This window comes from Corvus kubaryi, unplaced genomic scaffold, assembly GCF_017639235.1.
Source record: "Corvus kubaryi isolate FWS band 111438036 unplaced genomic scaffold, C.kubaryi_AGA036_p1.0 split3-73, whole genome shotgun sequence".
In the NCBI taxonomy this organism is placed as follows: Eukaryota; Metazoa; Chordata; class Aves; order Passeriformes; family Corvidae; genus Corvus; species Corvus kubaryi.
In genome coordinates this window covers 38972285-38996695 of record NW_024582091.1, presented here as the reverse complement: position 1 = coordinate 38996695, position 24411 = coordinate 38972285, and the positions used below count along the sequence as shown (strand labels likewise).

At 39.6% G+C, this 24411-nt stretch overlaps 1 protein-coding gene across 2 annotated transcripts; it reads right to left on the bottom strand.

Moving 5' to 3' along the window:
* Window positions 1-903: 903 nt before the first annotated feature.
* On the bottom strand, window positions 904-23978 carry MYCT1 (MYC target 1). 2 transcript variants are annotated; one of them, XM_042017035.1, is made up of 3 exons: window positions 23791-23866; window positions 8834-8918; window positions 904-3916 (listed from the first exon to the last, which is right to left on the bottom strand). In XM_042017035.1, the coding sequence occupies exons 2-3, from the start codon at window positions 8844-8846 to the stop codon at window positions 3384-3386; spliced, it is 546 nt and encodes a 181-aa protein (XP_041872969.1). In that variant the 5' UTR covers window positions 8847-8918; window positions 23791-23866; the 3' UTR covers window positions 904-3383. The 2 variants fall into 2 exon arrangements, with proteins under 2 accessions (XP_041872969.1, XP_041872970.1); XM_042017036.1 differs by lacking the exon at window positions 8834-8918 and having other exon boundaries at window positions 23791-23978.
* Between the last annotated feature and the right edge of the window lie 433 nt (window positions 23979-24411).

The following is a 24411-nucleotide window of genomic DNA, read 5'->3' as shown; positions in this document are numbered from 1 at the left end:
TCAGCAGCTCTTCAGTGGGGAAAGGTCAAGGAATATAGCATGAGCTACTTTTGTAAATAAGATGGAACATAAATATTCTCAAACAAAGAGCTGTCAAGTTTTGCCTTCTATATGAACCCATAACTGGAGTGACTCTTTTTGTGGACATGGACAATAACAGGAAGTGCTTCTCTATGAAGAGGAGAAGTAGTTCTGCTTACTCAGAACAAGGTGTCAGGATATCTGGATGTTGATCAAAGTTCTACCTATCAGTCCCTATGTGATTCTGGGAGCACCATTTTAGTTGTATTACATGCAAAATAGTTGTCAAGTTTAATTCATGCTTGTGAATGCTCTGAAATCTTTAAATCTTCAGGAACACTTTTCTTTTTAAATTCAGCTCTTCTTTCTAGTATTTTAAATTGAAATAAAAGATGATTTCTTTAAGCAGATATAATTTTTTTGCATATTGAACACACAATGATTTCTGAATCCCAGAGTTAATTTGGGGGTTGATCCTGTGCAGTGTGCTTTGGTCATAATGCAATAAAATGTGCATGAGTCCATTTAAGCATGAACCTTATAGTGATTGCCCTTTTGCTTAAAGCAAGCATTTGCTCAAACACAATGTGAATTGAAGCTGAAGCACTTATAAACCAGTGGATTTAATACCTGTAAGCACTGTTAGTTGTGAGAGACCTTCTCACTTGTAATCCTTTGACGGTGTTCTCACATGGTAAATTCTGACCCTGACTTCAAATAGCATCTTCAGTTTTGGGGTGTTTCCCCACAGAAGCAAAGGCAGGAGCAAGTCCTCATTCACATTTCTAACTGTATCAGCTTGTATAATTAAAGATAATACTCTTGCCTTTAAAGGATCTTTTATGCAAGTCACTTTTTTTATCACAAAGAAAAAACATGAGATTGAGTTTATAGCATCTAACTTTATTCCATATTCTGAAGCTTCCCGAATGCTTGGAAAACATTTATTTCAGATGTGAAAACAAGTTTTAGGCATCTGACAGTCATACTGGTTATGCATCAAACATCTGTGGTTTTAGTCTCCCTAATCCAGGGCATATAAGAAATGTTTTGATATCCAGTACAGATTTCAGGAGCAAAAAAAATACAGTACATTTAAGCTTTCCTCTTTACATTGTTTACTAGATACAGTGTAATACAAGTAATAATTGTGTAATAATTATGCTGTGGAAAGTTCTACTGTAATGTAATGTGCACTAAAAATCCAGAAGTAAAAATTTACTCATCTAAAATGATGTTACTCTCAAGGGACAAGCAGCTTTGGCCAGCTGGGTGCACAGTGGGTCCAAAGCTGGTAAGTTCTCTCTTCCACAGTCCATCAAACCCTCTAAACAAAGGGAGAAAGCTTGAATTCTACTTTTTGTAGGCAGGTTAGAATAGGCTGCATCACCTACTCTATAGCAAGGACACTTTGAACATACTTTTGCATGCAATGATATTCACCAGACTCAGAAAAACTCTAGATGAAAAAAAATTATTAATGAATGAAATAACTTTTTTTCTTTCTTCCTTCCTTCAGAGGTCTATTATTTTAAGTCTGTAGCCTGTGATCAGCCAAATGCAGTGTAACAGTCTTATCAGCAAGTTCTGGGTGTGCTAGAACCCATAGTGTCTGGAATTAAATGCTCTGTAAACTCTGTAAATGGTTGTTCTTCTAGCAATGACATACATCTCTCCAGATGTGTTGCACACTAAAAATGAAACAATGAAATCCAGTCAGTAAATAAATGCAAAATAATTTGCCTTTACAATAAGGAATACTTGTTGTTTACAGTAAGTATTGCTTGTAAGCTCAATGTTTGTAGAGTTATTTGCGAATGGATGAATATTGGGCTGGAATACTGCAGTTCAGAGATCAATGCCAGTGCTTCCTGAGGGATGTTGAGCTCAGCAAAGGGATGCATGCTGCCCATCTCCAAAAGCCTGGAAAACCTGGAAGATGATAAGCATTTTTCCCATTCTCAGAAGCTGCTGAATCTTTGTCCCTCCCAGAAGACGAGAACTTGTTCTCCCTACAGAAGCCCCTCAGAATCAGGAGTCCTGAGGCTGGTGCTGCCCAAGCCTCTTAGAAACAACAGGCATATTTGCAAGTGTGGAGTGTGGACAGCTCCTCTGCTTGTGGAAATTCTTTACCCTTAATTTGAACATGCAATATTTAACAGGAAACTGATACAATAAGACTTCATTCGGGTCCCATTTGTCTCTGTTATTTCCAAATCCTGAACATTTTGTCACATCAGTGCAATTAGTCTCTACTAAGCCAGGGGTTAGCTTGGCATGATACACATATAAAAGTCAAGAATATATGTAAGCCTCAACTAAATACTTCCTCTTTATCTTCATAGCCCAATTCATTCTATAATCCCAATATTCAGCCATAGATGTCTGAAATCTTGTTTTAGTGAAAGACAAGATTTCAGTGAATAAAAGAAAGAATTAAATGCTGGTACAATTTGAGGAAAACAATTTGAAATAAGGAAATGACTAATCCCATAGGAAATCAGGAAACTTAATTAAAAAATAGTTGTCATTCATACTGCTTATCTGGATAACCAGAACTAGAAAAATGAAACATGAGGAGTTCTGCCCATACAGCCTCACTGGGTATTAAAATGTGACTACTTGTTCTGCTGACTGCAGATGGAAAACTCTTTATAATTGTTATCATGCGTTTAGTGGGTTGTTCAAAACTTTCTGCATGAAGCTTCACATATGTCACAATTTTTTTCCACACTGTGGGGAATTTTAAACAAGCATCCCTAATATGGAGTCTTTTCAGATCAGATCTTTGCAATCAACAGAACAGGATGTCTGTAGCAGCCAGGACTGCATCCTCTACGAGGTCTGCATTTAAGGTTCCTCAGACTGACGCTCTTCTGGGGTTATAGCAAGAAGGTGGGGAATGGGAGGTGCTCTCTGAAAATGTAACATCCTTGGGAAAACACGTAAAATCAAAACTTCTTAAAAAAAAAAAAGGAACAGTGAAATTTGCATTGATGTGCTGTGTATATCAGTAATCTCTAGTATCATTTGTTTCTTCAAGAAATTATTTCGTTTTTATGTGGCAGCGTTTTTCCCTCTAAAATAAAGAGACAATGGCTGCAATTAAAGATATAACACTATAAATATGCAAGCATACAATAGAGCAGTAAATAAAAGCCAGCAGTGCAAAGACAAGTGATCTCTCAGACAGTGGGATGTTGGGATCCATGAAATCACTGCTACATGCCTCTTGGCAAAGTACGTCCCCTCTGCAACTGCAGCTGGAGACTTCTCAGAGATCTTCATCATGCACGGAAAATTGTTGAGATAATTGAGGTTCCTCCTAAAATGCACATGTGTGTTTGCAGCAAGGACGAAGCTCAGGATTCTGGGAAAGCTTTTATGATGGTTTCATAGGCGGGAGGTGGGGTTTGCGTGGAGTGGCAGATGCGGAGGTTGTTGTTAGACCAGTGGAATTCAGGTCGACTCAAGCTGTTGGTGGTGCTTCCCACAAGGGTTGTGGTGGTGTTTGTGGGAGTGAGGGTGATCAGCTGACTGTTTGTCTCCACGGGGAGGGGAGGACACTGCAGAAAAGGGTGGAAGGTGGATGCACGGAAACTTGACTTCCTGGGGAAAGAGTTGGCCTGCTCCAAGGAGGCTTGCCGCTGGAAGGTGAGGCTGGCCAGGCTGAGGTTGCTCCGACGCTCGCAGCTGCTGTTGCGGTAAAATCCAGTCCTGCCGGCAGTGTGGCCATGGGATGAAGGTCTGGACCGACGGCTGAAGGCTGAGGGGCTCCCCTGGGAAATGTGGGCACTAGCTCTGCGACGGGACAAGCAGGTGAAAAATGCCCAGATGATCCCTCCAATCACCAGTCCAATCACCATGGACACTGTGAAGGCTATTGTTATCTGCTCTGAAATACAGCAAAAATTAATATCAAAGTTAATGAAGTAACTCTGAAAGATATTCCTGCAAGAAAATTAATTTAAAATGCCAGCCTCCTTAAAAGATGAAACAGTCCCTGGGTCTTCGTGACACATGAACTTCACAACATAAACACAGCAGTTCAGAGTGCTCTTACTATACAGCATTTTGGCATTTGTTTGTCTGGTTTTTGTTTGGGTTTTTTTTTTTTTTCTTGTTTGTTTAATTTGCATAATTCGACATCCAGAAAAAAGCTAATATTTAATATCAGTTTCAGTACCAAGGCAAGGAAAGTCTTTAGCTTTTCCCAGAATCAACCACCCACCAGCTCCAAGTGTTATAAAACTGCCAAGTATTTCCTTCTGTAGGCAATAGGAGGTGTGGATTTATGCACTTGTCCTTCTTGTTATAGACCTTTATGTTCTGTGTGTACGTGTTTGCAAACTCACCTATTAAAACAGTGATGTACCTTCTACCATGTTCTTAGCGGAGTAAGCCCTGTATTTATTACAACATTAGAATACTTCCCAGCCTTTTACTGCTGAGTAACAGATCATTTAAAACCTCATAGTAATTAATGTAAATTACTACATCCTAAATTATTATGGTCAGAGATAACCATTCATAATACTAAGTCTCTTGAATATGTCCCATCCCCAATGCCCAATTTAAAGATGCATTAATCTGCCATTAAGAAAAGTAAATTTCTAGCTCTTTTTGAAAAGTTTTCAAGGCTTGCAAGATCTGAAAAGAAACAAACAGAAAAACAAACCCGTGGCTAGGATTGTTTTCTCTCCCACATGGTTTCACAATATGGAGAGATGTGATTTTTTCTTTGTATATTTCTAAGAAGAGGACAGTTGCTTCAGAAAACTTCACTCAGTTTTCAACCAAGCACCAGCATTATTGCTGCTCTAAAAAGTTCAGAGATATATTTGTAATCCTGGATAAGGCCTGAAATGAATGCAAAACATTTATAGATCTTCTCAAAATTCAAGATGAGCTTGGATCTAAAACGAGAAGGAACACTATGTTGACAACTGGTGGAGCAAAGAGGGAATAAGCAAGAAATATCCATGGGACACCTTGAAACATATTTGTTCTGTCTGTACTGTTCTATCATATTTGTGAAGCATTTTTGTTAAAAAGGCAAGTATATTCATTAGATAGAGAAAGGTGAGTAACTCCTAGAGCATACTGAAGAGGAGGCCAGATAACACTGTGCCAGACAGAAGGTAGCAACTCCAGGACTGGGATGCAGACATTAGAGGCCCGAAAAGGCAAGATGAGACTAGGCTCAGAATTTTCTAGCAGCCGCTAAAGAGTTTTCCCTGAATTTATTGTGCTGTACAAACAGTCGTTCCCAAACCTCAGAATAATGACAGTGAATCTGGGTTGTGGGACTTGGCCAAATCAGATGCTGAAGATGCAAGGAGAGTGAGCAGCCCAAGTGATGTCTATGGAGAGCAGCCAGCACACCATCGAGAGAGAGGAGAGGTGCCAGGCAGGGCCAGCAGGACTGACTTGCAAACAAAGGCACCCCAGTATTGGCAGCCTGGAACAGATTCTTTTAAGTCAGCCTTAAACTTAGGACAGATCACTGCCAGAGGGAGGAAAGAAACATTAGCTTTGCTTCCAGCAGAAGAAATGTAAATGATTATTAGTTAACTGCACTTTAAGAAGTAGTCATTATTATCTTACTTATCTATCTTCTTACTTTTCTCCCTTTAGGGAAAAATGGTTAGTGATGTGATTCATACTTGGAAGGCTACACAATTCTACTGTTCCTGGCCTGTAACCTCTGCTTTCAGGTAGGCTTATAACATTATCCTTTTCAAACAATGATTGGTGAGGATAATGTATTGGATATTGTTGCAGGGAACTGCTCCCTCTCAGGAACACTTTGTTGCCCTTTCATTCCAAGACGGCTCAGACTTGATCCTAAAAGACAATTTTTCTTTAAGCTCTCATTTCTATACCTCAAAAACTTTTGATTGGGCACACTAAAGACAAAGGGTGACTGCCCAGTCTGCTTTCTGCAAGAACCCACAGGCAGCATCCTGCACTGCAACTCTTGGCTTCAGATCAGATCGCTATAAGCAGCTTTCTTCTCACAAAGCCAGTGTGATTCTGCCCTTTATAAAACATCTTTAGAGACACAGCAGGACTTATTGTGCCCCTTTTGGTCAGGAATAGCTTATTATGTCATTTTAATACATTTAATACATTTTGTTACTGCAAGTTCCTACTCATACTCCCAAAGGTGGGAAGGGAGAGCCAGGACTTGGTGACCTCCAGTTGAATAAATCCCAGAGAGAGTCCTGAAGACAGCACTTCCCACGCACTAGAGCTGCAGTCTGCATACCCCTACTGCTGTCCCTGCATGGCTATTGTAAAGTGGAGCAAGAACTAATCCTTTCTTGTGCTCATTTCTTCTGCACTTCAGCTCAAATGCCTGTTGGGTTATTATATTTGAGGCTGCCAAGGAATCCCCCAGGCACAGGGCTCTGTGCTGCCACCCGATATCCCTGCAACTCTTTGGGCTCTCAGCTGGCAAAGATCTCCACAGGGCTCAGCAGCCTTGAGCGTAAGCAGAAGCACAGCAAGAAGCTGAAGTGTACGTGGCTCTGGGGTTGCCATGCACCATGGTGAGGATTTGTCCCTGCATCCCTCGAGCCATAATTTTCACCACCTGCACAATCTGACCAGAGTTTCACACTGTTAAAAGCAGATGAGGGAATTGACAAAAGTATTGAGTGCAGCTCTTCAGTCCTTCCCACGTGCTGTTCCCCTGTGCTGGAGGTACAGCACAGACAATTATCCCTTTGGATAATGATGTCTTTTTCTTTAACCTGTTTATTTCTTCTATTTTTCTATCTCCATATATGATGTAAAAATCAAGGGTCAAATTATTCCCTGATGAAGCTCAGCTGGGTTTACACTGCCTATTTCAGTTGCCAGGACTCCATATGCTCTCTTTTCCATTTGGACCTACATGTAACCCCCTTGGTTTTTATTACAGAAATATCACTAGACCCATTGGTTGCAGACATCTCATTTTTTTTCTCTTCCCAAAATATCACTGACTTCAGTTGGAACTGTGGGTCACACTAATGGGCCAAACTTGCTCTTTGCTTACTCCCTGCAGAGGATGAATTTCACCAAAATGTAATTCAGTTCTAAAACCTTACATTGTAGAATTGTAAATTTATGCCCATTGATTTCCTCTTTAGAATATCCAGCTATCACAGCCCTGAGGTACATCGGAGAAAATATTATCAAACAGGGAAAAAGATCAAAGGTGGAGTGGGACTTGCTGCACCTGGGATTTTGAGGGGAACAGCTGGCTTTCACCAAATTGTTTTTCTCTTCCTTAATCAGGGCAGTGCCAGAGCAGAGCTAGCCTTCCAGGGAGTCAGAGTGATACTGACACAAGGCGTCTCCCAAGGGGCCGTTGTAATATCTTATGGTTTTCTGAGAGCTGTGCATGTCATTCTGCCCTCTGCTTTCAGGGAAAATAGTAAAAACAAAGATCTGGGGATAAGTTAGGCATGCTGCTAATAACAACAACTACCCAGGTGCCGGTCCTCTAAATATGTTTTGATCTGTCTGTTTCTCAGGCTGCTCACACTGCCTGCTTTATTTCATTATGCCATAGCAGAAAAGATTTGGTAGCTCACTTCAGTCAATTCTCCACTCTCACCTCTAACACCAGCTGAGATGAAGGACAAAGCTTTTTGTCAACAATGCAGGAGAGACTTTGAGGTACAAAGCCAGAAATGAAAGGCTAAGGTCAAAAAGCAACTGGATATTTTAGCCACTTTAACTTTCTATCTGCGGCACTTCCAACATGACCATGGCATTTCAGAACCCACAGTAACACCCATAACTTCTGAGTGTTACCCCAGATCTGAAGATCAAGTCAGCTCCTTTGTCAGCTCAGCATCTATCCAGATCAGGCAATTTCTTTTTAATTCTCTGTGTTCCCTCCTCTCTAGTTTCTGCATATAGTGTTAGGGAAACGCGGTGATACACATTTGTACAGCGGATTATTGTATCTGCTGTGCAAAACATTTTCTTGGTCGTTGAAGCTTTCTTTAAGGATTTCATAACTTCTCATGAACTGTACATATGAAGTGATAGCAAATATCCTATCAAATCGATAACCTCTAGCAAGTGCTTATTGCTTTACAAAATCCACACTGGAGAAATTTAGGCATGTTATTTTTAAAGACAATAAACTGGCTGATAAGAGGTTTTTCCTAGCACTTGGCCCTGAAACAATTTCTTCCCATCTGGCCTGGACATCTGAAGGAGGGTCAACCGAAGATGGCTCATACCAATCTGTAAGTCTTCTCAAAAGTGGATTATGTTCTCTTCTTCCTCACTTTGGGGTATACCTCACCCAAAAATAGCAACATAATCCCTACCTAGACTCAGCAATCCCTGAAATACCCAAAATCTTCATAAAGTAGATTTGCTTTTTGTGATAGAGTGTCCCACCTCTATCATATAGGCTTGCAGAATGCTTGCAGAATGCTTGCAGACAAACTAGGTCAACCTCTTAATTCTGTGAGTTTCATTTCCTTTAATTTGTATAGACAACATCAGTCATCCCTTTGAATTCAAAACACATTTGCATTGGGGATTCATTTTCCCAAGAAATTTCTCTCTTGCCCTCAGCTCTGGCTGCAATAAGCTGCAATAGGTTTTTGTTCCTTGACCTCAGGAAACCCTTGGGACTTGTATATTTCCTATACCCTTACGGTAAGGTCCCGAAGGTGTTAAATTAAGGAGGGCACAGGGTCTTCCTTCCCCCATGCTCACAGATATATACATTTTTATTTATTTATTTATTTATTTATATATATAAACTTTACAGCTGGCCATGATGGAATAGTAGTACCTTTCAAAATCATGTAAGCAGCACTTTTAATGACAGCATCTCAGATCATGAACCCGGGTGAGGTGGAGGAAGACAGGAGAAAGCACTGAATCCAAGGGAAAGAGAAATGCAAAAGCATCTTTTAGTCAAGCTGTGCACATATGATGAATTTGAACTGCATCTTTGCCGATACTAACTAATAAAGCAAATAAAGGACCACTCAGCTTTCCAAGCATCTGTTCTGCTCATTTTATTGCTAAGCACAAGAAGTCAGAAGACATCCACAGGTTGGAGTGATACCTACACATCTGATTTGATTTCTAGTAGGTGACTTTCAAATATTGCAATTTTTGGGTTTTGCAGCTGGTTTTTTTTTTTGTTTTTTTTGTTTGTTTGTTTGTTTTTTTAGTTATTGTTATTGCATTGTTCTTGTTTCATTCAAAGAGTAAAAATTAAGCAGTTTTCTTAGTTTTCACCAGCACAGAGTTAATTTTTCTGCAATAGCCATGAGGAAGCAGAGCCTGGAGCTGTGTGCACACATCTGGGTTGTTATTCTATACCATGTTATAGGGTGGAATTAAGGGACTCTCACCTCCAGGAAGGGTGTGGCTTCAGGTGGGACAAAAAGCGTGGCAGGGTAGGGAACCTGTTGGTTCACTGTCTCTGGATCATGCCATGTTGCACTGAGGTTTGGTATTTTTATATGTAAATCACCCACTTTTTATATACTTTTGTTATTACTATTGTTGGTGTTACTGTTTGTTTTCTTATCTCATTGCTGTTTCCAGTAAATTGTTCTTATCTTAACCCACAATTTTCACAATTTTGTGCATCCAATTCTCAACTCCACCCCTGGGGAGGGAATTGGAAGGGGAAGGTGCAGGATAGTGAGCAAACGGAGTCTGGTTTGGGAGAGTCTTGGGGGTGAACACTAGAGTGGGGAGTGCCATTGCTAGGCCACAAGAGAAATTTTATTTTAAAGTTATTAGAAATGATAAGGTAGCTTGTTACCCAAGAATAGCATTGTTCAGCATTTAAACACAGCTTTCTATAGAGACGTTTTACTCATACTACATTGGAGCAAGACTCTGTTCATTTACTTAAACATCTGAGAGTAATTTTCCTATTTTTCTTTTTTCCACTTGCCCCAAACTAGCATGAGACATTGTGCATCTGACATGCAAATTCTATTCCATGGGGACTCCAGCAAGCTCAGATGTAAAACATACAAGTCATTGATTTCAGCTGCATTAGCAACAAGAAGTATCAGAACATACCACTGTGACATATAGTGGAAGAGAGTTATTATTAAATTTTCAAACAAAATTTTAGAATTCTAAATTTATTTCCATTTTATTCCTTTCCTTCTCACATTTTTGCCAGCTCTCTCTCTTTTATGTGATGCCATATGCCAGTTACTCAAACCTTGTTTAAGTTAGTTAGCATTCCTCTCCCTCTACGAACACACATTTGCACAAACAACTTCAGCTTGCCTTACCCCAAAGCTGAAAAGCCTTGATAACTAGTAGAGGGTTTGATCTCAAACATGAAAAAATCGGCTCAGCCTTTTTGTAGTAAGATGATCTTTTCCCAAAATGAAAGCTCAGTGAGAAAAGTGGGTATAAAATGCATACCAACCAGTGTGGCAATTCATACCTTACGCATACATTGCACAGCTTAGTACAGAGCACCAGCTAGTGTATTAAAGCATGCATTGCAGTCTACAAATTACAGAACTGTTAACCTGACAGTAGTAATGGTTCAGACACTATTTTAGAGGCGTCTCAGTGTCTCAGGTTTCAAGTGAGGTTCAGCTAAGTCATTAGCAGGTGATCATAGCACAGTCTCTTCTGTGCAAAACCAGACTGGAGCAGCCAGGGTCCATCAGAGTTTGAACAAAGTCATAGCAACTTCCTAACAGCTATAGTCTTAAGGAAACCTCCTTGTCTGACCATACAGAAGCCAGTCTGGCAGTGACACTCACACCACCTGAGCTGGGACAGAAGCCCTTTCACAGGTACACCCCCCACACACACCTACACAGTCAGACCAGGTTTCCTTACCAGCTCAACCCCATAGCAGAGTCTCAGATGTCCAGATCCTTAAAATAATTTAATTATGGTCCAATAACTAAATGAGAGAATAATAGCTCAAGCTGGTGCCTCCAAGAAGGGACCCTGAACAAAGGAACCTCTGGGCTTTTATTCCCTCACAGTCCAAGGGAGGGAAAATTTGGGGTGCTTGTCTCCTGCTGTCTCTGAGCGCCTGAGTGTCCGGTCCCCTGGCAGGGCTACAGGTCCCTGGGCCCTTGTTATGCAAAGGGTCAGCAGGTCATGGGCTCTTGCCTCAGGCTCAGGTTCCTGCCCCCCAGAACACAACCTGAGCTGGCACTGCAGCTGCACCCAGAGCTGCCTGCACTGAATGGATTCCTCAACAATAGCAAATGTACATCTCCAAGCTGGACAGGCTACAGCTACTCTTCCTCATGCATTCCAGATAGTGAGTTTGGAAATGAAATATACCTGGGGCCCAAAGAGCCACCACTTCCTCTCACCACAGAAGTGAACTTGAAGTGATTTGAGCTACTTGAAATGTTATGCTGGTTCTACCAGCTCCAAGAAAGCCGGGCCTAGTATCAGTTGCCAATTCCTATGCTACTGTTGTCATGCTGAGCTCAAAAAAGCAATTTGTTTGTATCTGACAAGTGTTGGTATTACTATCTTCCCAAGTGCCACTAATTGTGTTAGCAAAACAGCCTCTCGTTAATCATTTGTAGGCAGTCCATGATTCAGTTGGGTGGATGAATCAGTTGCTGCGTAATATCAACCAGCTGTGATCTTAGTCATGGCAAAACTTCAAGAAACTTCACACATGACTCTTGTGAGAAGACTGAGAGTGACAGGCTACAGCACAAGATAGTTCAGGTAGTTGTGATGTTCAGGAAATGAAGAGGCAACAATAGGGACATCTTGAAAACAGAATCTGTGGGGGGAAAAAAGCTGAAAGAAAAGCAGACTGTGAAGGACATAAGAACAAATAAGGGGCATAGTTATGCTGCCAGAAATATCAGACCTCTGCTTTCAGACACAAATTTGCTAAAGGGATGTTTTATGCAGCCTGTGCTACTGTGAGATTCTTTCCTGCAGCAACAGAGGGTAATTGTCCCACTTGACCTAATAACAGGGGGTTTTTTATGTCTATGGCAGATAAAATAAGAAGTTCTGTGTTTAAAATAAAAGAAAGGAAATTAAAAATCTGTTTCTATCTATGAGGACAGGTAAGAACTAGAATAGACAGTCCAGGTATGTAGTGCATCTACCCCCAGTAAAGATTTTAAAAAGCAATATCAGTCAGGAGTTGTCATATAGTTAATCCTGTCTTGAAAAAAGAAGGTAGAACAAATGACAGCTCAAGGACCATGCTCACGTCATTTTGTGCAGTTTTTAAGATATTCTTTGATCAGGTAAGCAAATGGGCTCCAGAAGCATCTGAAAAATTATTAATTAAATGACGAGCTGAAAAAAAAGGCAGTCCGTGCTTTTGGATCAATACTCCTTTTGAAATGCAGAGGGGCTGGTTGTTCATCAGAGGGTTACTTTCACAAATGAGGAACCTATCTAGGAGCAAGATTGCCCTCTGCTGGAAACTGATGTTGGAAATCGAAACTATACAGAAACCACCTTCGTTCTAGTAAAACAGGGAGTCAGAAAAAGCTAGAGAGAAACATTGCAATGGAAGATTACAGAGACGTTCATACTACTTCAAAAAACAGAAAAATTCTGAATTTCATCGCCATAAACACATAGGACTAGCATTTTGCAGAGGCTTTGAAAGTGAAGTAAACCGAGGCACAGCAGAATTGTTCAGAATCTTAAACTTGTAAACTTGTACAGCTTTGTAGCTTTCTGGAGGTATCTGTGATCATGGAGGAGCATAAGCCTAAGTCTGCTCTTAAATTCATATTTCTTGACATCTGTAGTGGTGTCCAGAATGATCTCCATGCACCAGAGTACATTGGCTTTGATTACTAATACCATAATCCATTGTGATAAAACCACAGAGGAGTGGAATATGCCATCTCAATATCCCACAAATCAACTCAGAGTTAATGATGTTCCCTTGATAATGCTGGGAGTTGATTTTTACTGGAATGACAAATAAAGAGTAATGGTAAAAAGCAGAAGGAAACATCTAAGAGATGTCAGCATGTTTAATTTAGTGCCTTTGGCACAACTACGTAAAACAAAGCAAAGATTCCTTCAGGCAGACAGACAAAAAAACTTTGTTACCATGTGGTTTCATTGTGATTCCTAATGCATAACAAAAGCAGTAATAGAATTTTATCTTTTCTGCATGTGCAGCAAGCAATCCTCTGGCCAGGCATTCTTACCTACCTCACAAAACCAGACCTAAGCTATACGGCCTCTGTATGAACCTAAATCAAACACTAAATTACAATCTGACATGGTGCAATGTGACATTATAGTTATTACTTAATTGATAAAAATAATTTACACCTGAGAAAAAGTAATCTCATATATGGACAGAGCACGAGTGACTGGAGTGAAACCTTAAAATTAAGCAGAATTTTCTAAAATTCTTAAAATTAAGGATGAAATACTGAAACACATAACCTACATTTAAGAAAAAAGAAGACATCCAGAGGTAGAACAAAGCACAAGGATTTGGGGTTGTTGGGAAGAATGTGGGGTGGGGAATATACATATATAATCCCACCACAGTGATTCTGTTATCAGTGCCTGACCCACACAGAGCTTCAGGTGGAGCTTGTCCTTGCTTGAAGAACCCACAAAAGCCAGGAAGTATACTGGAAGCCCAGGTCTTGAAAGAATACAGAGAAGAATATTTTAAAAGATTCAGAGTGAGAAAGCACACTCTAGCTATACTAGAAATGTGTCATTTCAGCCTTCCCAATGCATCCTGTATACAGAGACTCCCAATGCTTGTAGTGCTTGTAGTAAGTGCTGCAAACTCTGCCTGTGTCCCTCTGAGTCTCAAGAGTCTCTTTCCTTCACCTGAGAGGCAAGACCTTGCTCCTGCTCCTTGCTTTTGGTAGTGCAATCTCCCTCCCTCTCCCCCTGCAACCTGTTCAGCTGTTTCCCAGGAGAGGAGCAATCTTCCCTTTACAGCTCCATAACTCTTACTCTCCATTTTAAATGCACATCATGTAAAGTTTGTGAACTTTGCTGAATACTCTTCTGAAGTATTCAATAAACAAGTGTTCAAGGAGCAGGAATAGTGATCTGTATATTTTTCACCACACAAATAGCTGAGCTACATCCAGTAATGTAAAAAATCTTCTGCTCTATGTCTTCATCTGGAAACAGGTATAATAGTGAGCATTTTGAGAAGACAGAAGTGTGTTTATATGTGGCAGTACTGTACTCTTCAGTTAGTTACCTGAAGTCCAAAAACTGATCTTTCTTTGTCCCAGTACCTCCTGGGTGAACATCAATCCTTTTGGGAGATTGCACCAAATATTTCTATGAATATCTGTATCAGTGTGGGCTAGGAGACCCAATTAAGTAACAGTCATAAGAATCAAACCCTCAAGCTAATAAATGCTGACATAATTTCTAAATGAATGGATTGCTGATCTGGAGTATTAGTCAACTCTTCTTGACCCAGGACAAATGATCCAGGCTGGAGACTAAGTATGAAGTGGGGCATTGGTGCTTGTCCCATATGAGCCAGTGGCATCTGGGAGGCTGTAGTTGCACCAAGCTGGTCCAGGTCCTGCTTGCCCAGAGATTCCTACACTTCTCAATTAACAGAACCATCAATGGTTTCCTTCTTTACTTATATTTTGCCTGCATAACTTATGCACTTCCCACAGATGTCAAGTGTCTGCTTGGTTGATTCATCTTCCATTACCCTGTATAACTGAGAGATGGTATTGATGTAACATAATTTTTAAAAGCAAAAGGTTTAGAATCGACAGATGTCAGTTAAATGGTCAAACGTCATAAATGTGTGTTAGGATGCTGGATTGTGAATGTAAATGTTTGAAACAGGGAATTAATTTTCTTCTGCAAATAAATTGAAATGGTAGAATTGGGTGTTGTGTATAAATACAGAGCATTTTCCTTCAATAAGTTCTACAAGAAGAACTGAGGCAGAACCATGGCACCCACAGTGTGCTGAGACCAGCTCATGTGAGTATGAACACTGTTAGGCTCTAGCAGGTGACCATGCAGCCACAGGACGTTTGTCCTGGGGAGAAAGCACAGCCCTAAGGTGCCTTGGTTATGTGACAGTTTCACATGCCAACACATTCCCTGGTGTAGTGCTTGAGGGAAGAAATATACTTTGTGTCCTAAGGACCAGATTTCTGAATTTGGTGGATAAAGAATGATGTTTGTGGCAGCTCTTGTAACAACGAGCAGCATCATGTACTTAGTCAGTAATGCAGGTGTAATTGTTAAAATGTGTGTATGCTGTGTGCTTGATTATTATTTAAATAATATTCTAAAGAAACTTTGCCTTTTCTTTGTACTACCTCTGATTTGTGTCCTTCCTGCTAAAGATGGTGAAGCATTTGATAAATCAATGGCTATATAGTGGGGTGGGGAAAGCAGGGAAGTAATAATTAGGATGCCACAAAACACAGCCTGAGGATGACAGACTCACTTTAAAAGAATAATTTATATACAAGGAAGAAATCGTGCTCCGAATAGACAGAATGCAAGAATAAGACTGGTCTCTTTGTGACATAGTTTGTTGCTTTCATCAAACTACAGTAATAATACTCTTTTCTTTGGGCTTGCCAGAATAAGGGCAAAGAAAAAAATAAGTTCCTCATTAGTATCTCCTTTTATCTCTCTGACAGGCTTGCACATAAGATCTTGGAATGCATTTACATATTAACTTTTTCAATCTAAGCCTCTCTAAGTCAGACTTTCTCAATATCTGACTATTGTTATGGTCCCCTTCGCTTCAGTAATGGAGGCAAAAATGTTCATGTGTTCATCAAATCTTTTATTTAACTGATAAAAAAACGAGCATAATGATATTAGATTTGGGATAGTTTGATAATTCTTCCCCTTCAGAAGACAGTATATGATTTATGAAGTAAAAGGACATGGCCACTCCAACAAACAGTACTGCCACGTGCATAAGAAATCCAACTGAGAAGCTGCATACAGATCAGCTCTTCCCAAACACAGCTGAGGGGGAACAGAAACATGGCATATCTTGAAGCTGAGAAGTGGAAGATGAGCAATGCCTTCCCTTTTAATTACATCACAGGTCATGGATTTATTTCTTTTTTGATATGAGAATATTTCAGGAGGACTTCAGATGAGGAGCCAGGAACCCTGAGTGTTACAAAAGAATAAGATTCTCTTCTGTCATGCTGCCACTGAAGAGCTGATGTTCAAATGCAGTTGCTGCCATTGCTAATGCCTCATCATCACATGCTGTCTGTTATCTTCCTTCAGTTAAACCCACACTCTTGTTGCCATTGCTCTCGGTATTACCACTATTTATATGACAGCTGTGTCCTCTTTGAGTCACTGCCCCGGGTTGCTCTGCTGCTGCCTTGTGACACATCCCAAGTCAGCTCAGGGGAAGTGGAAAGGGGAAGACCTTCTGGTGATCTTGACCTGATAGATAGGACTTTTCCTTGTAGAGATCTTAACAGGTTCAAGCAGAGGAAAGGTAGTGTGTGTGGGTGTCACTTGCCCTAGAAGTCTTCTGATTACCATGTTCATGGTTCAAATTATGTGGCATACTTAAATCGGCTTCAGACTACTTGATCACTTGAGAAGTGATTTAGTTATGTGATTCTTTTTATATCTCTATCACAGGATTCTCATGCAGATCAGTATCTCATCTGAAGTGGAAAACAAAAGCAACTGAAATATCTGTAGCTCTGGAGGCCATGCAACAAAAGTTAGTTGGATGCTGCGGGGCCTGTGAGAATGCACAATCCTACAACCCTCTCCAAGAGGGGAAAAAAAAGTCTGTCTCAATTCTTACACAGGTAAAGCTGAGTTTTACTGGTGCTGACATTATTCGGTTTTGCTGAAATATGGTGGTGCCATCTATCTTCTCTCACAGAAACCAAACTAAAAATCTGCCTTCCAGTATGCCTATTTCCAAAAACATATTTAAGGGAATCCTGCTTTTTCTAAGTTCACGTTGCCCATAGGAAAATAAGACAATTCTAGCTTCTCAATGAATTAGGGAAGAGTAAAGGTATTTTTCTCCATGTTAGGAACCCTGCCTCAGGAGTCTGATGAACACATTTCAAAGCTGATTAAAATTTCTTGTAGAAGGGGTGTGAGAAGGCTTTGTGTCACCATTGCGTTTACTCAACACAGCTACACATTCACTATGCAAGGTATGCTTGCAGGTGTGTTATTTGACAGAACTGGAAATCTGCAGCCCCAAGGACATGGTTTGTCCATACCAGACCGACACAAAGGTGCATAGACATTCTCTACTTCTTTCTGCAGTATACCGTGTGTCATGCACCCACACTGTTCACATATGTTGCACGTATTTTAAGGAAATGGTGCTCCAATCAGTCCATCTGATCAGTATCTTCAGAACAAAGAAACAAGGCTATATTTTTCAGCCAGATTTCCTGGCCATTTTCTGTAGTGAATTCTGAGAGCTTTCTGACTAAACTAGGAAATGCATCCCACCTTATTATTTACTGTTTTATGTTAGACTACTTTTACTTGGGGTTGCCCAAATTCCCATACCACTGACTGATACCAGAATAAACCAATGAGGAAGGCATTTCCATTATGCACTCTTCAAAACAAGCTTTTTCTACCATCAGTAGATATACTTGGCTGTGAAATAGGAATGAAAGAAGCAGCTCTTTGTTATTAGAAGACATAAGAGTACAGAAAGGTAGTTTTAGTCAGGGACAACATTTTCCTTTTTTAAAGGCTCCATCTTGAATGAGTAAAAGAGAAAATATTAGTCAGAAGATGGAAGGTTAAACAAGCACTAAAGAACAACAACGACTCTAGAAAATTTATAATAGCAAATCTGAAAGTATGAGACATTTATTTGATTGGAAAATATAGGTGAGAAGTCAGAAGAAAGGTTTGTTCACACACAATTGGCTCTCATATTAGCTCCATCATTATGGGCACTACTCAATGTCTGCTCAATGATTCAAGCCCCTAAATATCATAGATCACAAGGTAAAACCCTGAGTTGCAAGTCCTGAGCTGTGGATCAGTAACCCTGATGAGACGGAATCCAGACTCGGCGATTCAAGCTTTAAGCAGACTTATTAAAGTAGTACTTGCTAAAGCACTCTGGGAAATCTGAGCAGGAAAGTGGTTGCTGTAGATATTGTCGGTGTATGCCAGATGGGGAGCTGCAGATTCTGTGTGCAGACTGCATTTTACATATATATATGGCTGGCTGTGGCACAGGAAAGGTTTTAGTACAGGCTCCTGACCAACGAACTCAGATATATCCTTTCAGATATGTCTGACTTCACCAACCCAATATGGTTCATTCCCTCCTCTGATAACATTTGCTTAGGCCATTCTGCTCCTTTCCCTCCCATTCACCATGTACTGATTAATTTGATTTGCTTTTAATTTTTATTCTTATTGGGTAATTGTATCTTTTGTATACTTTTCTATATTTTTTGGTGTAATGTTTTAACTAAGTGCTAAAAGGCAATGAGGTTAAAGAAATTAAAAATTGGCAATGTCAGTTTTCACTGGAATGAAATTTTCATTTATTGTCCCCAGTAGTACTAAGAAATAAGAACTGCTTACTTAGACATAAAAAATACAGTGTATTGTTTTGGGTCATGGCAAAACTCATATTCGCTCACAAAAAGGCTCTATCCTTATTTTAAGTCTCTATTTTCTGAAGAGTACCTATTATTTTGGAGAGTCTGATTATTTTGGATAATCACTGTAAGGAATTATTCTCTAAAACACTAGAACAAGACTGCATGATGGGGTTGAAAGAAAGCATTTTGCCTTTCTCCCTCTCCGTTCTCCTGTTGAGGCTGCTTCCAACAACAGGAGCCTGTAAAGTCTGAAGTCATCTGATTCCAGCACAGTAATTTCAAAAGGAAGAAGCTCATTTTTTCACATCCCATTTCCAAACTTTTGCAGGCATCAGTGATCTAACCCAAAGACTCTGCAGAAAGAGATTATATCTCCTGTGAAGAGATTTATTCCTTGTGCTATGAATTCCTTACGATGTGTGATATGCTGCCAAATATTGCATTTTTAAAATTACTGGTGTTTTCCAAATCACAGAGAGTTGACAAAACAAAAGAGACAAACTGCGAGGAAAAACTCTGGGTGATACAGTGTCTGCAATCACCTTGCTCTATTTTGGCTCACTGTCATGAATTAAAATACCAGGAAGAATACACACACTAGGGCAAAATTTTGGAAAGGGAGAAAAGAGACTGTAAGAGAAGAATAATAACAATTCAGGAAATGCAGCATTGAGATTGATATATCACCTGAATCCAAAGCTCTAATTTTGTTGCCCTTTCCTCCCTCTTTTTTCCACTTCAACCCTGAAGTGTTCCTCTACTAAGAAAAAACCTTCAGTGGACTAAATCATCTATAAGTGTTTCTATGTCACAACTTTACTTCCTCCTTTCTACCAGGAAAGGAATTGCATTGTCAGCTTATTGAAATCCTCTGCCCTATTAGCAATTCCAGGCTTACCAGGATAAAGGCCTTCTGGGGAGCTCTGGTTCAAAGCTGCTGGTCTTTTCCAGTCATCAAACTAGGAACAGCAGTGACCTGTAAGAAGATACCACTGCCACATCTGCTGTCAAGTGCTCCACAGCTGGCTCCAAGCTGTGGTCCTTCTGTGTGCACATCTCCAGCAGGAAAGCTGAGGCAGCTCCCGGAGTGTTTGTTGCTGCTGAAGTTTGAATGGAAAGTGTACAAAGTGTATGAACCAGAGCAAAGGGAATGAGGAGAGACCACCCAGTGGGTATGCTGGAATGTGCTGACATAGACATCCGAGTGTAAGCCAAGAGGCTTAACCTGGTCACCCCACTGGCCCCCACAAATGCTGCTTCTCCTACTTGCAAAGAAATGTGGATCTGTTTCTTATGCTTCTACTCTGCCATGATTGCCACCTGTGAAGGATCCCAGAACAGGAATCATGTCCCATGGCTTTCTAGGCTGCTCTTTGCAGTGTTGAGCAGCTGTGTCATTGATTGTGTCAGTGCTCCCCTTCACAAGTATTACTCCAGTTCATAAAGATAATGACACACAGTCCTTAACCACAATTATTGCTACACCAGTAACACGATAAACACAGCTCCTCCCTAATGCCATCTTTTCCAGCAGAGCACATAGTCTGACTTTCAAACAAACAGATGCATTTTAATGAAGAGAAGACAAGTGAGTTGAGGGAGAGACAAGGCAAAATTTGATACATTTAAAAACATGGCTGCATTTGTAGCTTATGAAGACAAGCAATAGGGCCTATAGTATGTGCCAAGCAGTTTGCAATCTCAAAATGCTGGAAGCCAGCTGATATATGGCATTATTTCCACACACCAAACAAATTACACCCTGGATTCTGATTCAAGAAAAGAAAAATTGTCCTTAATGGTTTTAAGGTATTAAATTTTGAGGTTGCATTTTAAATAGGCACTTGAGTAAAACTTGACTGAAGGATAGTTTAGGGATCTAAGTTAATGTTGATTAAAATGTGCTTACACTTTTTGTCTCTGCTGCTGTCACATTGATCAAATGCTCTATTTAAATTAAATTTCCTGATCTGAAATTATATTGCTTTCTATGCTGAACAAATAGGATTGTCTTGAAGACATTTATTGTATTTACTTGTGTACAACTGAAAATACTTTTAGGAATTAGAAGAAATGCACTCCCGGCTTAACTGGAAACATCTTTGCTCCCACTGTTATCTTATAAATCAAATGAACTCAGTAAAGACTATATTAAAACAGTAAAAAGTAGGATGATTGGTTGCTGAATGGGTATCAAACCTTGAATTTCTCACTCAGCTATTATTAAGCCTCCTTTTGAAACTAGTAATAAAAAATACAATCCAGACTCTCTGTCTACAGTTCCAACATGATATCAGCAGTGCTGAAGTTCAGCAGGGGCTGGCTTTAAATGCTTCTCTTCTTACCTCTTCCAAAGTACCATACTATAGATTCCCACTGCAAAGGAGGGTGGGCAGCAGTTACATAGCTTCACAAAAGCTGGCGCCTGATAGAAATGAGCTTCTGAATCCTGGCAGCAGCTCAGACAACTTATCTGAAACAGACATGTATATCTACATGACTGCGAAGTCTGTTGTAGGAAAAAGCTCTAGCCATGTGAGAGTCAGGATCCCAATTTTGTGCTTATGACACATTACAGAGGACATTTGCTGACAGGGCCAGGAGTTCTATCATAAACTCATTAATTTAAAACAGAACAGTTTAATTTTTTTTTCCTGGCAGAATTCATTTTAGGCCAGCAAAACAACTTTTTTTCTGGCTTTGTTTTCCTTCACTGCATAATTTGGCATTCCAAAAATACTGCAGATTGATGATGGTGACATCTGAATTCAAAGAAGAATTCCTGCAAGGTCTGCAGCTAAGCACTTGTACAGTTATTGACTCTCCAGTTTGTCACTGATTGTACACAGAGCTTGAAAAAAAAGTGTACTGATTTTTTTCCTAATTTTATAATTTTTTAAGATCTTTGCATGAAAGAGAGGGTTTAGACTACTTAGACAACTCACACAGAATGACTTATATTGAGGTGTTTATATCTTGTTTTTCTCTATGCAGCTTGGTTAAGGCACACTTCCACTGGCCTAAAGCAATTGTAAAAAGATTTATATGTGCTCACACATAAATAAGCAGAGGACAGTTTAGTTTGTTCATTGTTCTAAAATTCCTAGAGTCACTTTTAAGAAGCTATTGTGTGAAGTTATCACTGGAAACTGGACAACTATAGAAAGCAGAATGCCTGTATATTTTCCAGCAAAAGGAACCAGCTGTTAGACAATAGATGGTTTATAAAACTGTAAGAGATTAAATATCATTATGAACAGTTGCTTAGACTATTCTTACATTGATTTTTTTCTCACAATCTTAGTCCCTCTCAGCAAAACTTTGCATAAATGTTGAAGTTTACACTTTGTCTGAGTCCATGGAAGATGCTGAGAAATCACACATGCATGGAGAAGGAATGCATCGTGGTAATGTAGTAGCATTCACAGTACTACATGGTGGGTGGCTTAGAAAATAGCTTGTAAGCTGTGTCCTAAAAAATCAGTTGCAAGTACTGCACTCTTATTAAATTAAGAACTAAATTTTATTTATATCTATTACGTGTAGTTTTATTTTTACCTCAAGTCATGTATCTCAGGGATGTCAGAAAACACATTTCTATCATTTTAAGTGATGTTTCCACACAGTGGAAACAGTTTCCACACACCCTTCCTAGTCTACCGTATATGATATACCTACAGGAAAGGAAGAGAAAATGATATTCACTCTTCTAAAATCTATCAGAAAAATAAGAAAAATCTGAGAGGCATCTTCCCTTTCAAGGACCATGCAAGCTCCTCACAAAAATCAAAGCTCTGAGGTTCATCTGCTGTCAGAGCCTAAGCAAATGGGATGTGATTGGGGCTGGGCACAATGTCAGTCCCTGGCAAGCAAGGTGAGCAATGAGGATGAAAGGAGGTTCTGGCCCTTTCAGCATTAAGACAGTTAAGTTGTGTCCTGCTCTGTGTTGTCAAATGCAGCAAGTTTTTATTCTGAAAGAGCCATTTTAGAATTACATCCATTTTCACTGTAAAAAATTATTATTGTTCTTCAGAGTCCAGCAGACAACCTCCAGACAAAAGACTCTGAAACAGTAATAACTGTAATTTCTTCTCAGTTAATCTCTAAATATTTATCAAAGATGTCGAGTATCAGTACCCTACTCTTTGGTCTCAGACACAAAATTGAGTGAGTCTCTCGTGGTCTCTCAGTAGGAAAATATATGTATCACTGCAGGAAGCTTAGATGGCATTCAACAGATTCTTGTTCCTCATGACAAGAAAAAAAGGAACTTCTTTCCATCCTCATGTATGTTTTTTCCACTCTTTTCCTGGGGCACTCCTATGCAACTGAATTCCTATTTTGCTGATGCATATTATTTTTTAGTTTTAAATAGTGTTCAGATTCTTGGAGGGATCATTGCTCAATAGCAATAATATAATAGAGAAAATGAGATATGTGATTCATTCTAAGCTAATTGCTAATAAATGTTAATATTAAACATAGCAAGCAATAGAGCTTTTTGGAGGGATTTTCCACAGCAATAGCATAGAATCTTTAAGATCAAATCAGTTAATCTAATTACCCTGAATGAATTTCAGTGTAACATATACTTCCACCTCATGCTATACATTTCAGTTTATCAACTATTCCCAGATTTGGGTGAAAGAAAACAGCCATAATTGATAATAATCAAAATATACATTGAAGAAAAAATAAGGAAAATCTCACCATGAGGCAGCACAATAAATTACAAATAACTTTTCATTCTGGGGGAATAAGAGTTTATTCCAAAGGTTGAAACGCATTAAGCCTTTGTTATACCATTTTCATCAAAAGATGAAACAGAACATGTCTGCTGCGTAGGTACATCCATTAAGCAGTTGAGAATGTCTACCTGATCTGGCTATTGACTGAAGTCAATAGACACCTTTACAACTGACTTCAGTAATTAACTTTTTGGAACAATCAATTTTGCCCCAGCAGCCCCTGCTGTCTTGATCCATTTAAAAAACACGAAAAAATTTTGTTGAAGAAACATTTGGAAAACACTCTTATCACTGCAGGAAATACAAAACCTATTCATTACTCTTCGCATCCAACATGAGGCTTGAAATTGTATCGAGGTATTTTTTAAGGCAATCAACAACAAATATCTGCATCTACTTTAGTAATATTCTAGAAAAAAACCCAATATCCTTACCCCAAAACTTTGGTGGCCATGTGATTGGAGGAAAAGTACTGTTCTTATCCATAACATCCAAATAGCAAATACAGAATGGTATGTCCACAGAGGAGCAATAGTTTTCTGAAGGTTTGAAATTTTGCACTAGAAGCAAAGCTTTTGTGCTGCCACAGAACTGTGTTGTTTGCCTGAAAGGAAATGGATGTATCACATTTCCTGCTTGTGGACTCGAATTAGTAAGTGCTTGCCTTATCTTGGAACACCACATGGTTCCCGAGACAGGGAAGTAGTTTCCTTCTCGTCATTTCCTCAGGCAGAGCAAATCGACTCAGAACAATACCAAATCACCTCCTTCTCTGAAACTTTTTGAACTCCCTAAGTCCAGAGATAGACAGATGAAAAATCCTTTCTCTTTCCTTTAAGGATTTTTTATGTTGAAGACCTTCCTTAAACATCCAAAAGCACTTGTATTCAGTAGGAATTTTCCATAAGAAAGAAATGCATCAAGAGGTTTTTAATGGACACCAATTCTTTAGGATATTAATTTAGGGTATGAGGATGGTTAAGTATTCACCATTGTTCCTTGGCTGGTTTGAGGAACTAGCTGGGCCTGACAGTGTAACTGTAAATTCTTTCCTT

Bases quoted from the DNA above. Each gene is read 5' to 3' on its own strand.
- MYCT1 (XM_042017036.1), bottom strand. From the start codon at position 23,842: ATGGATAAGAACAGTACTTTTCCTCCAATCACATGGCCACCAAAGTTT. The intron at 3,917-23,790 runs GTAAGGATATTG...GCTGTATTTCAG, and splicing joins ATGGCCACCAAAGTTTTGGG to AGCAGATAACAATAGCCTTC.